Here is a 13,704-nt window from a genome sequence, read left to right as displayed (position 1 = left end):
TTTAATCGTTAGAAATCACCCCTTAAGCAGTATATTACAAAAATTAAATGAGTATTTGCTATCATTTCACATAGTTTGAAAAGAAAGAGTGGAGGTCAAAGTTCTCGTGATCTGTACTGCCACCTGGTGGTAAAAGCAGTGACAAACCTGAGCTTCACTTCCAAATTCCAAACCTACGGAGCTGAATTAGGTAATAAAGTGACACAAAGATTTAAGCAACTGAAACATTTAATAAGTCAACAGTCAGTGCGGAAGAATGTCATGAATAAGACGGTAGAAAAGAATCAAATACATCTCAGACGTGGGCTGGGGGCGCTAGAGTCACACTTGAAGGAGAGGCTACTTTACACTGCTGTTGCTATATTTAAATACCAGTAAAAAGATCAATATAGTGACCAAATTAAGAAATATATATACAGAATAAAAGCACACAGTTGGACTATTTTAAAGTTAAAACGAAGCTCGGGGCGACTCTCCTGCGCCCCGCTCACCCCAATGTTTACGTTAGCTCTACAGATATTAGCACATTAGCTTGGCACACTGCAGAAGCTTAAAAACTACTGAAAGGATTTTTAGTTTATACAGTCACAACAAAAAAAAAAAAGAGTTCACTATGTTGAAGAATCCAAAAGTGTGTGGGAGAGGACAAAACAATCTTTCAGCGGCTAACATTGCGATGCTAAGCGCTAGCACCGCGGCATTAGCTCAGTAGCATGTGAATCCCGTGAAATTAAAGCATTTTATCGACAACTATATTTAACAAGTTTATCTGTTTATCACTGGTTATGTTGTGCATCGAAGTAGCATCAGAGTGCAGTGACTCGTGACTCAACAGATATTGCTATATTTAACTATTTCTCGCTTCATGACTCGGCAAAACAACAGTATTTGACACCAGCTGTGCAGAACGGTGAAATGAAATGGCGACGCTAAAACCAGAAGTCGGAATGACATTAGCGACTAGCGCGTTGCTGATGTCGGCTCAGAACATTCTGTTCAACAGTAGTAACCTTCCAGCTGTGTGAGAATGCAAGACTTGTTAACAGTGTTAACAAAACGACAACAGAATCGACTTGGTGGATCCCGCTCGTGCTCAAGCGTCAGGGCGTTTGGTGACCCCCCCTCGACCCCGCCCGGGGTGGATGAGGCAGTGGCTTAACACTTGTGCTTCATGGCGAGCTGCAGACATGGGGGGAGAGAGGGAGGAAGTGGGGCGGGGCGGAGACAGAGATGCCTTTTACTTAGAGCCCACAAATATAGTCAGTTCTCAGGGTGGTCACACCCAACTGCTGTCGTCCTCCACAACCGAAACGCAAGGTGTCTATTTCGGCCAGGGAGGAAGTAGAGCACCGTGACGAAAATAAAAGTTGCCTTTCAAAATAAAACTCTATTCTTAAGGTGAACAGATTTCATCAAAATCCTTCCTTGCTCTGCTATAGAGGGTTTTCACGGCGCATCATCCAACCTGGAAGGCGTCATGTTGGAGAGACTCTTTGTAAACACTCCCACAGGCTGAGAATGGAGCTTCATGAACACGAAAATGTGCGACACTTGGAAACGTTGAGCTTTATTGGTGGTGCTGACCCGTACCAGTGGGCTGCGTCATTGTGGGTGAACGACGATCCAGACAGTCTGCCGTCGGTGACGTATCCTGATATCGTGAATTACCTGTTTTTCACCTATTCCATCCACCGCAGAGGACCTGAAATGTCACTGGAGGCGTATAACCAGGTGGTGTGCAGATGGGTCAGAGAACTGATATACCAAGTCATTGACGACATTTGCACCTTATATGAGAATGTGACGTATTTAAATATTTTGAGTTTGTTTGCTATTTTAGTTTGTGCTCAAGTATTTTGTGTGTGTGTGTGTGTGATAGCTTTTTAAGGGAACGTTCTGAAAACTGATGTGTTGGCATCAATAAATATGTTCTGATAAAAGTTTGGTGTATTCTCTCCCGCATCAATGTAATGCAAATTAATATTCATTTAGGCCATACATTTTTCAAAATATTCAGATGTTATCCACAGTTCTGCCACGAAGGTCCTGGTTCAGCTTCACTAACCACAAGCGCCTCCTTTCTTCCGACAACGTCTGGCATTGTTCTCCTTGATTTCTAGTAACTTTTGTAAGTCAATAAAATTCCAAATGTTTTTCACGATCGGAACGATTCGTACTATTCAAAACACGACCGTAATTCACCATTTTTTCAAGGAAACGCTGCAGAATGGTCCCTTCAGTAGCGCTCTGTGCTGAGAAGAGAGTATCTCCAACGTGGCGGCGTCCGGGTTTGATGACACGCCGTGAAAACCCTCTATTCTTTGTGGAATCCATGGTACCCTTTATTCAAGAAAGGAAGAGGAGCTAGTGGGGAGTGTTGCACTCTACTGCCCTCTCCTGACACACACAGGTATTACAGCACCATCTATTACAACATGCACTCAGTCTTGTTATCAAACAAAACTTATATTATGTTTTTTTGTTGTTTTAGATGTAGATTTAGTCACAATATGACTACCGGAATTACGAAGCCTTCACGTCTATCTTGACGACCAAAACAACTAAAAATCTAAATCCTACTTTCACAAGCTCATGACTTCCTAGTAGCAAAGTCAAAATGGCCGATTTACCATGGCATTAGTTTTTGGGTGATCCAACAGCCAAAATTCATCTTTTTAAAAAACTGAATCTTGTTACGGATCATAGACGCTCCAGATACCTGGAAACAATTCTCACTTTTTTTGGATTGTTGACAGTTTTGGCACCATCCATTTAACTTTTGGTCAACTGACACAGTACAAAGAAGTAAAGTTAAAAACACGCTCACAAAAAACTGTTAGCAGATGAAACGTGAGGAAGTGTGATGGTCAATTATTTCAACATTGATTCACCATTTAACAACCATTTTAGTACCCAAAAGGTTCGACACCAACTTGGACATGAGTGTTGTTTAGAGCAGCGATTCTTAAGCATAGGGCCGAGAGGCCACGAGCGCCTCCTAGAGGGCTGCTAAAAGTTTTTTGTTTTACACCTCTGAGCAGCGAGGGCAGCAACAGTAACAACTGTTCATAAAGCAGTGGTTGAAGCAGTTTTTAAAATTAGTTAGAAAATTTGATGGGGATACATTCATTTCCACTTCACTTTTTTAGTTTATATTTTGAAAAAATATATAGATTATATTTATTTCATAATATTTAGACATTGTTTTATTATATTTATTGCACTCATATCTTTATTCATGACATGTACAGTTTTTCCAATTGTCGCAACAGCTTTATTTTTCTTATTTTCTTTAGTAAATTTGACGAATATGACTTTTCAATGACAAATATAGCGACGATCACATGGTCTCATGTCATTTATTTCACAAGGTTTTGGTTTGTCCATGCCTCAGTATGATTCAATGTGGTTACTGAACACAAATGAAACGAAGAGCAATGAGTCAGTGCTATTCCTTGAATGGACCCCGAGATCAAACAGGTTAAGGACCCCTGGTTTATATAAAGTGCAAGAGCGGATCGTTCGTTTGGTATAATCCTAAAACGGAACGCTAGGGGGCAGCAGAGCTGCAGGCAGAAGCGCGGCACCTGCTGCCGCTCAGGGCAAACCAAGGTTAAGTCAAACATCTCGACCAGATCCGGCCAGTTCGAGTGACTGATGTTGGCTCGCACCGCACAGTCAACCCTCATTCGCTCTTCTTCTCACGTCTAAAGCGTCTCCCAGCGGGGTGCAACAATCAGTCATGTTTCAGTGGATGCGGTAATAAAGTCTTCGCCTCCAAACCGAGCCAAGAACACGACGCGCCACCTGCAGCGGAACGGTCTTGATCCGCTCCAGCTCGCTTCCAAAAGAGACGGTTCCTCTTTTGTTTCGCTGTAAAACACATCATCCATTTATGATCGACGCCGCGCAGTTATTCTTCATGAGAGATCAGCTGTCGGAGGCAGAGACAGATGCAGAGTGACCCAAGATGGATGCGTCCACAGCCACGCAGGAAAAGGCCGTCATCTCCACTGAACTGAGCGTGTCATAAAGAAGTGATCACGCCGTATGGGAATAAGGGAATATTGGGGTTTTTTTTTAAGTATTTGGTGCCATGGAAGAAATAAGCTGTTTACCAGTGACTCAACATATATTTGACAGGACAGTCATCTTGTTTGACCTGTCATTTAACATGAATTTATTATGAAACTGGACTTTTAAAATACTTTTGACGCCGCCTTTAAATACAGAATATACTTGGGTCAGCAGCACACACAGGATTATTAGCATGACATTGACCAGAGTGCGGCCCGGGGGCCAAATGCGGCCCTTTGACTGTATTTTTGTGGCCCTCCTGGAGTCAAGAGTAAAACTGATATTTCTGACATTTTCGTCACGTGCATTGTTTTTTGTTTATTATTGTTTTTGTTATTGTTTTATTTGTTTTTTCATTGTTTATTTTTTCCGTAGACTATTTTAGAAGTAGTTCTTGACCCTTAAAATACATCAGAATTGAAAGTAGATTTTTAAATATATGAGACACATTGATAAGTATTCAATTGAATACGGTTTAGATGAAATAAAACACAACAAACCAACATTTTCTGGGCATTTTTAAAGTCTAGTCATATTTTTCATTTTTCACTTGCCCTCCTTTCTTTGGGGTTGACAGCACCGCTCCACAGCCCCCATATATATATAACCTGGCCCCTTTGAATTGCCCACCTCTGATATAGGCTCACAAGTATGTTGTTGTTTAGAAGTTTAGAACTCCAGGTCAGTAAACACAGTTAGAGGGGAGTTTAGTGTTCACAATCCAAGCTAAATTCAACACGGTTTACCTTCTGTTCCTGCAGTGGAGGGACTTTGTTTACTGTTGATTTGAACACATAAACCACTTCAGCACACAAAAACAGAAACCACAGTTCAGCAGAATTGAAGTCATAAACATGGAAATAAATAATGCAGGATAATTAAGTGTTCCAAATCTAAGATCTACTTTGTCACATAGAAGAAAAGAATGCAGGAGCATGTCTCCACTCTGGCTGAGGAATGTCTGGCAGTTACACTCACACTCATTTATCACTTTTTTTTAGTCTTATAAAGGATTTTTTTCAAATTCTGAACTGTTTATTTGCCTTGGTTTGGGTGTAAAACACTAAGAAGACGAACATGGTGGACCTGTCCGTCGGCACCCTGCGACCCTCTCCCTCACCTTGTGCGCGGTGACGGCGAACTGCTCGGCGCTGTTCATCATGTCGGCCGTCCTCTCCTCCGCCCGTCCCAGTCGCTCTCCTCGCTCGTTCAGCGCCTGGCTGGCCTTCTGCACCGCGCTGGTCACACTGTCTGCAGCCGAGTGCAGGATGCTGTTCCCTGACGGCCAGAAGCAGAAGCACGGTGAGGACGGAGAGCCACGCACAACCAAAGCAGTTCAGAGCGCAGACAACAGGAACACGACTGTCATGGAACAGAGATGGAGAAGGTTTGAAATGTGACACTCTGAAGTGGATTATTTCATTTTTTTAATTTTAAGTCAAAGATGAAGGTTGATGATGAGCATAATTCCTATAAACAATGAGGGTTGTTGAATAATGAATTCTACACGTGTAATTATCTGATATTACTATTCAGCTAATAATAAAATAATCAAAATCAATGCATACTTTAGGGAGAAAAAAATACTGCATTTTATTACTGAAATAATTTGTGAATTCAGGGGAATAAATGTGTTTAATAAATGAATGGAAGAGAATAATAAATATATCTACATATACAATTATAGAAAAATATGTGAGAGATATTTTTTTTCAATGGTAAGTATTTTAAAAAGTGCAATGTGAATAAAATATTTGAATGAGTTCAATAATAAAAATACATAGAAAAAACAAAAAATGAATACTACTTCTGTAAGGATGAATTAAAATATAGTTAATGATAAATAAGGGCAGAAAAGATGGTAACAAATGGAACACGTTTATCGGAAATCTATAAGTTTCTATAAGTTCACTTTGAATGTGACTTCATGAGGGCCTGAAAAATCCTGGCTGAGGGCCCATGTGGCCCCCAAGCCAGACTTCCTGGTGAGATGGCTTGGCCAAATGCGTCAGCAACAAGCAGAAGTGACTTTACACATCATAATATCGGACCAAATTTGACATGATAGACGGCTGTGTCTCATCGCTTCTGGTCAACAGGTGGGGCTCCGGAGCCGGAGACACGTTATTCTGCTCAACACCACAACTTCATCTGTCCACTCAACTCCGCGCTTCAATATCTAGTTATTGATGTCGGCAATTGCTGAAGCCTGCAGGGGTCGATAGAGACAACGCACAATTACACAGCTCACGCTTATGAAGACTTATGAAGCCTGACAGAGAATATGCACCACATCAATCTCAGCCCTCCTGAGGAGCAGCAGTCGCTGCCTCACGCCGACAGATAACCTCTCACCTCACAGATAGCAGCGGAGCAGACACCGCTAAAGAGGCAGGAGAATCTTCGCCCTGTACCCAGGAATGTCAGACACAAGAACCTCGAGATATTGTGGCGCCAAACAGCGGCGCTCAGGTCTCCGAGCAGCTGAAGTAAAACCATCGTGACTCGTGTTTCCAGCTTTAATGTGCTCAGTTCTTAACCAGTTAACAAACTGATAACATGGAGGACTGATCTGAAGTTTCTGTTCTGAATCCAAAAGAAAGAATAGGGATGTGTTTCCAAGAACAAACCCAAGTCCAGTCTACTCAATTTGAGAATATCAGGGGTGAACTGATGGTGAACTGAAAAGTTTCCAGTTAATATTTGTCCCTCAAGCGAGTTGAATGTCCAAGGTTCAACACCTGAAGCTCATGCAGGCCACATCAAGGAACTTGGAGGGCCAGATTTGGCCCCTGGCCCTTGAGTTTGACACCTCTGACATTGTTCCCAGTTCAAATTCAGTTTTTTCATTTAAGGCCTGAGAATAACAACAAAAAAGATGGACCTATATGGACTTCTCAGAAAAACACTTTACTTCCTATCTTATGTAAAATTGTTGGAGTGCAATATGGGACTTGTCAAACAAGTGGAGGGAGAAAAACTCCTTTGTCCAGGCGGGGAGGACGAGTGACCTCAGATGGACACCAACACTGAGACTGTTGCATTAATTCAAACTGAGGCTTTGGCATCTTCTCCAATGAGACGGCAAATGAAGCTTTTCAACTTCAAAACCACAAGGCGAATACTACAGCGGGTCATTCTGAGCGGTACATACATTGGAAAACGAGAGGAAATTCCAACTTGGGACCCTTGTTCTTTCAAAGTTGTTATAAAAATAAAAATATTTCAAGAGAAAATACATAACAGAATAACAACATTCGAAGGAAGTTGTTTTGTGTTGCAATGCCAGATAGACAGTACACAAACATAAAGGACAGGTTTGTGAGATTGTGTGAGCGGAAACAGTGAAATACTCTTCTTTCTAGTGAATATTAAAGCACGGTTAAAAGGGGAAGCATCCAGCAGTACCACTGTGTTTGTTTCATCGCCTGCTGCCCCGCAGAACGGAAGACAAGCTCAACCTCGCGTGGCTGTTTCCTGTGACAAGCCATTAATCTAGAGCATGTCGGGAGTGTTAGCGCTCGGCAGTTACACCTCCTCAGGCTGCCACCTTCTCTCTGCTGGCAATAAAGAATCTTTGTAGGACATCATCCGTCACATTATTCCACGTGGATCCACCTGAAGGCTTCAACGGAGGAAAGATGTGCCACCCCTCGACAGATATTTCTCGCTGGTGAAGTTATTTTGAGTGAGTCAGAAGCACAGGGCTAGAAGGACTAGTTTTAGAAGACTTTGGGGAGCAGAGCTCAACATCTAGGAGACCAAGAAGCTGGTGGTGGACTTCTAAAGTAGGCGGAGCCTCTCGAGACGAGACCAGGAACGAGCCCCACGGAGAGACATACAACTAGTCTGGACTGACCACACCTCGAGGATGAGTCAGGGCAGGCTCTCCAGAGGAGATGTCCTTCAGTGTCAGAAGATGGTGTGGTGAGGAGGTTGGTGGATGGAAGTAGAGGAGGACGGGCACTAAAGTGGGGTGCAGCTACATAGTATGGAGGCAGTGGAAGGTGGTGAGGAAAAGTTCAAGACCTTGAGGTAGGTCTTATTCGAGGCATTCCTCAGTAGGAGATGCTCGGTGGCCAAGTTCCTTCTCAAGGTAGAAATGAAATACTTCTGAGTAGTTTGAGAACTCAGTTAGGACGATAGATAAACAGAGAAGCCTCCATCATATCGTGTTTTAATCTCACCAGCACCGACCTGCAAACCTTCTACTGCACAATAAACAGATAACTGTAAAAGTGATTTCAGGGTGACCCTGAGGCTGCCGTCTAAAATCGACTGAAGAGCCTTGTTCTGGGCTGCAGTGATGGTCGCGCTCAGGCCACGCGACCGATGAGTAATATCTCCAAATCAAATCCGGGGGTCAGCGGAGTGAAGAGATGAAAAAGTAAATGAGTTTGAAGAGGAGGACGTGAGAGAAAAACCTCGGGCGAACAGAGACGGCTTCATTCAGCCCTCGCGGAGACGAGTGTCCTGTAGCATGAGGCCAGGTTTGCTGAGTGACGGGTAATTGGACGGTTCTGCAGCGGCGGATCACATAAGAGCCCGGCAGCATGTGGCCCGGACAGCTGGTGCTCCATCAGAGGAGCTAAACCTGGTAAAGAGTGTTTCTGCTGAATCACTTTGGAGCCAAACAAACAACAGGAGCTCAGAAAAAGCGCCTGCTCACTCACCTCACAATACTGGGGATTCACCAGCAACTTACTTGGAATTGAAATGTGAAATTTATGAACCAATGTCAAACAGTTCTAGTTCCTACAGCTTTCTTGAGGTCAGGACGCCGGTCATCTCCCGGGACATCCCGACGAGAAGCCCGTGCCACCATTCCAGGCTCCCGCGAATGAGGAGGCAGCCCAGATGCATCTTCCCTCTAGAGGGCATCCCAGATATCCTGCAGACCAATTCTAGCCTCTTGCGTTTGAAGCTTTTCAAGCAAAGAGAGGCAAAAACAAATGAGTCAATACAGCACCAACTTGTCTGTCAATAATGACTCAATGACTCTTCCTCTCCCAACAAGTGCACTCGACCTCTAAGACTTTGAAGAGCTGATCCTCTCTCCTGCCAACTTTACAAAGCCAGCCACAGGTGGGAAATTGATGGTCCTCCCTTTGAATTGTGAGGTACCGTTGGACTTATCAGTTTGGTGCTACGCGTGAGGAAGAAGACGACAGCAAATATTTAGTAAAAAACCATTCATCTGGCCTAACCCTTGACTTCTCCAGGCTGGGCAGTGCCGAAGAGATCCACTGAACCATGTTCAAGATAAGCCGCCAGGATCAGGCGGTGCCATTCAGGGAGTATGGAGTTTAACTTTCTGCGTGCAGTTATTACCTTTGTAGGATAGTTGTGATGTGTTGGTCCACAACACTGAATTAGTTTTCCTAGTTCGCTAGGAGGCGAAAAAAAGGTCCTGAATTAGATCAAATGTGAAAACAAAAAAGAGCCTACGTTGTTTTTCTGGGATACTATCGATACTAGGAAGCACTCAGAGAGAGCTGACCTCTGCTCATTTCCACCCATGATTTTTCTCTCGTAAGCACGTGTTAGCGACCCAAATGGTCTACCGTCTCCGACAACATGAACAATACAACACGTATGTACAACAGTATGTCGTGATTTCTTCTTAACAAACAACAGTCTGCTAGCATCCAGGCTAACGTTAACATCCTCATACCTCTCACAGATCAATCACCGTAACATAGCGGCGAAGCTGGCTTCGGCTCCGCCCGTTTCTTCACCATTGGTTCACCACACCAAGCGTGATTATCAGCGCCAATGCAAGAGGTTGCAAAAACGTTGGAGCTGGCATTTCCAAAACGTTTCCAACACTCGATATGCAGGAAACAAAACAAAACGGCCCGGCAGCCAATGACATGTTGTCTTTACGCATGACGTCATGAAGTGTTCTTAGGGGCTTCACTTGGTTGTCGGAGTGTTAGGGTGAGAAATGGGACACAGCCTGAGTAGCCTCATCTTCAGCTACAATAACCAGCGTCATCAGAATGAAAAACAAGAGGTAATTCAACTCTGCAATTCTGGATCATAACGAACCGATAAACAATCAAAGTTTTAAAAACATTTCTCCATTTTCACAAAAAAATGTTTCCTCTGAAGGAGCCGCAAAAAACAGGCAGAAGAAGAGTGACGGTGAAATAATTGACCTTCAGAGTAGGCAGAACTTGTCAGAGTGTCTCTGAAAAACACGTTTCTCTCAAAACCTTTGCACCAGATACCGACTCCTCCTAATCCTCCAGCAGCCTGGGAAGTCGCACTCGCATCATTCCTGATAACACCACACCTCCAACTCCCCAACTCACACTGAGAAAACATCTCCCTTTATTTGCCGGCTTCCTTTCTTCCCAGTTCTGAGAAGGGAGCAGCAGGGCCGCTTCCTCGCTGAAGGAGCGTAATTACAGAGAAGACAGGGCGGGGTCGCCCTGGAGAGCTTATGTGCAGCAGCTGAAGCTTCAGGGAGATGAACGAAGCCTGCGTAGGAGTGGATTTTGATGTGTAGCAGCCGCGGTGATTCACACACAGCCTCTTGGCTGGAAGTGCGAGACACCTCTGTTATCAGAGGAGATAACCCGGACTCTTTCATGTATACCTTGGAAAGATGGCTGGGATCAGCACACCCCACTTTAGAATCCAAAACATTTCTCTCTCTTCGCCAACACTTGTGGTGCAACGCTACAGACAGCAGGGGAGGACATGCTGTGAAAGAAGCACGGCAAAGCTGTAAAGATGCTGGCACAAATCCATGCTGCCGTTGTCTACATGTCATTTACATAAACTATAAGAGGATGCTGCGTATTACAACCAATGTTGATGAGCAGTTAAGATATTTTCTCTTTCTTCTCACACTACTTCAGCTCGCCCTTTCTTGTGCATTACATGAAGTACTATTTCAAAACACTTAAAATATACAGTGGTACCTCGGTTCTCGACCACAATCCGTTCCAGATGGCCGTTCGAGAAGCGAATTGTTCGAAATCTGAATGGATTTTTCCCATTACAATGAATGGAAAAAGAAACAATGCGTTCCAAGTCTTAAAATAGTCTTTTGTAGGAGTGAATGTAGAGTGTCTGCTGCAGGTGCGCTGTTCCTCTATGTGTGTGGCCGCTGCATGTGGGAGGGGTTGCCGAGTGAGTGACGTCTCTCCAGAAGTGAAGAGGTGCCCGGTGCGTGTCCAGCTCTGAATGTGCGCTTCTGTGCAGTTTGGCTATGACAAAGTCATCAACCAAGTCACGCTCTGTCCCAGACTCGCCTCATCCCTGTCCCAGCTCCAGCCCACAACAGGACATCAAACCCTGGAGTGGAGGTGTGGAGAGCGAGCACCTCCCCTGTGACACTCTACCACGGTCCAGTGTGGAGACAGGAAAGGTTTTACACCTCAGTATGAAGAAAAAACAGTCAGTAAATGTAGCTAACGGGACACGTCTGCATACAGAGGCTGCATTATACACAATAACAAAGCTAGTGGTGGGTAAGCTGATCGGTCCACGCACGTTATTTTCTTTCCGGCTTTTTTCAGGGGCGTCCGAGTTCTGGATGTTCTGGGACGTTCGAAAACCGAGGTACCACTGTATATACAATTTCCATCAACAGTAGAGGCACATGAAGATCAAGTGACCATCAGCTACTCGGGGTGAAAAGTAGCATGTAGTGAGTGCTTGTTGTCGTGTTACAAAGCTCCTCACAAAGGTGGAGACTGTGGGACGTTTGGATGGGTGGAGTCTGAGAGGTAAAGGTGGAGAATGTTTGTGTGAGCGAAGTTCGCTCATACAGCCAATTGAAACGGTAGCTGCTGATATGTTCCACAGGGTCGGGACAGAAATCCCGGTCAGCCATGTTTGTTTCACGTCCGCCCCGTATAGTGTTGGGGTGACAGCGCGCTGCACTAGTGAGTTCCACTTTTTAGTTCCGTCGATTACACAGTTCCATCATGGGAATTTGGACATTTGTTTGTGGACCCTTGTTGGCAATGTTTGTGGCCAAATGGAAGCATTGCACATGACTTGATCTCAACAAGGAGAGAGGGAATATGATAACACACATGCAGTGTAGAGGGGTGGGTGAAAGGAGACCCCTGGAGGGACTTTTTTTTTTTTTTTTGCCACTCCCTGGTCGGAATAGCTAAGTTCTTGTTAGAGTGTCTGGAAGGCTCACAAGCCTCTAAGCCACGCCCCTCACTGAGCAGGCCACTGACTGGTTAAACATTTCCAGAAGATTTTCAATCGTTTTCGAATTTGTATCACTGAGCGCAGATCTATAAGATTCAAGGCTAAAACAGAATATTAATCCGTGACACAAACCTCGCTTTTCTCCACTCCAGTTCTGGTGTTTGGAGCGATTCATTCCCATTTGCTGCCACCTGGAAGTCATTAGTTGCTCTCTGATCTCTCCGAACATTAAGATTAAGGGATCCGTTTCCTCGTGTGATGCTCATCTTAGTACCGCTCAAGGTGAAACAACAGTGGAGTTCACTCATCTGTCCAGCGCTGTGCTTTTCACACGGAAGATGACCTGCCCTTGACACATGCTGAAAGTGAAACCATAGATAGAAGGCTGCACTTGGTAAAAACAAGGGAACTTCAAGTAAGAATGTGACAGTTTTAAGTGATAGAACTTGTCCTTCCTAGTGTTGGTGGTGTCATGCGACATTAGAGTACAGTGGCCAACTGAGGGCACATGAAGGAGGACTGACAATGAGGATGTCCTCTTACTAAAATCTCCCTACACACGAAGAAAGATAAAATCTACTTTCATACTAAACACCTCACAAAAGCAACGTCCCTCACATAATCGCAAAAAAAAGCAACCCGTTTATGAGAAAGTGGTTTTCAATCCATCAAATAAGACACAGATTTCAACATGATTATAACGCAGAAGCACTAAATCTCACAGTAAACAATCGCGACTGAACAGAAGCCATTTGTTTTTATCTGTTTTTGTCCTCAGAGAAACTCACCGGGGGCAAAAAAATGTCTCATTCAAAATCTGGTCTTGCCACAGCAGCCGTATTGGGATTAAAACCGAGGCTGGAGAGCAACATGTTTTAACATTGCCCTCACGTTACATGATCCCAGACGTGCGGTCATAGGAAAGCTTTGTTGAACATCATTCCTGCTCAGTATTTATCAGCACATCTGCTCCTCAATATGTCGTTCCATTCATTCATGGTCCCCGGCTGACTCTCACAGGTAAAGGTCACCTCAGCGCTGAGGTTTGGCAAGATCAGACATGGGAGGTTTGGGTTTTCTTGACTTGACTTTCTTGACAACACAGCACAACAACACTGTTCAAAACAAACCAGGTTTCAGACTGTAATTAATTTCACTGCCACGGTGAGAGCAGTCAAGCGTGGCCCGCAGAAGTGTGATGGACTGGTGACCAGAGCACTGTGTCCCTCCGCCTCAGGTGCTTTTAAATTGATATTAGATCCCGGCGGAGCACTGGCATTAGTTCCCTCTAATAACACACTGAGTCGAGCTTAAATTACGGTCTGTGTAAATGCAATTCTCAGCAGTTCAGATGACACATTCTCTCACCATGGCCACGCCTCCTTTGGTGGTCACAAAGTAGAGCCATGCTTGAACCCAGTTGAGGGGTCAGTGGCCCATAATACT

The 13,704-nt window shown here is 44.2% G+C and overlaps 1 protein-coding gene across 3 annotated transcripts in view; it reads right to left on the bottom strand.

The window, feature by feature from the left end:
• Positions 1-28: 28 nt before the first annotated feature.
• Positions 29-13,704, bottom strand: part of stxbp6 (syntaxin binding protein 6 (amisyn)) — a 60,695-nt gene continuing 47,019 nt past the window's right edge. Inside the window, exons 6-8 of one of the 3 annotated variants that reach the window (XM_053845363.1) lie at positions 5,198-5,355; positions 4,824-4,855; positions 29-1,179 (exon numbers count right to left, since the gene is read on the bottom strand). In XM_053845363.1, the coding sequence (XP_053701338.1) occupies positions 4,853-4,855; positions 5,198-5,355 (161 nt within the window). In that variant the 3' untranslated portion in view covers positions 29-1,179; positions 4,824-4,852. The remainder of the gene's footprint in view (positions 1,180-4,823; positions 4,856-5,197; positions 5,356-13,704) is intronic. The other 2 variants (XM_053845362.1, XM_053845364.1) reach the window with 2 other exon arrangements.

This window comes from Synchiropus splendidus, chromosome 16, assembly GCF_027744825.2.
Source record: "Synchiropus splendidus isolate RoL2022-P1 chromosome 16, RoL_Sspl_1.0, whole genome shotgun sequence".
NCBI classification, from domain to species: domain Eukaryota; kingdom Metazoa; phylum Chordata; class Actinopteri; order Syngnathiformes; family Callionymidae; genus Synchiropus; species Synchiropus splendidus.
This window is presented reverse-complemented; position numbering and strand designations above follow the sequence as displayed.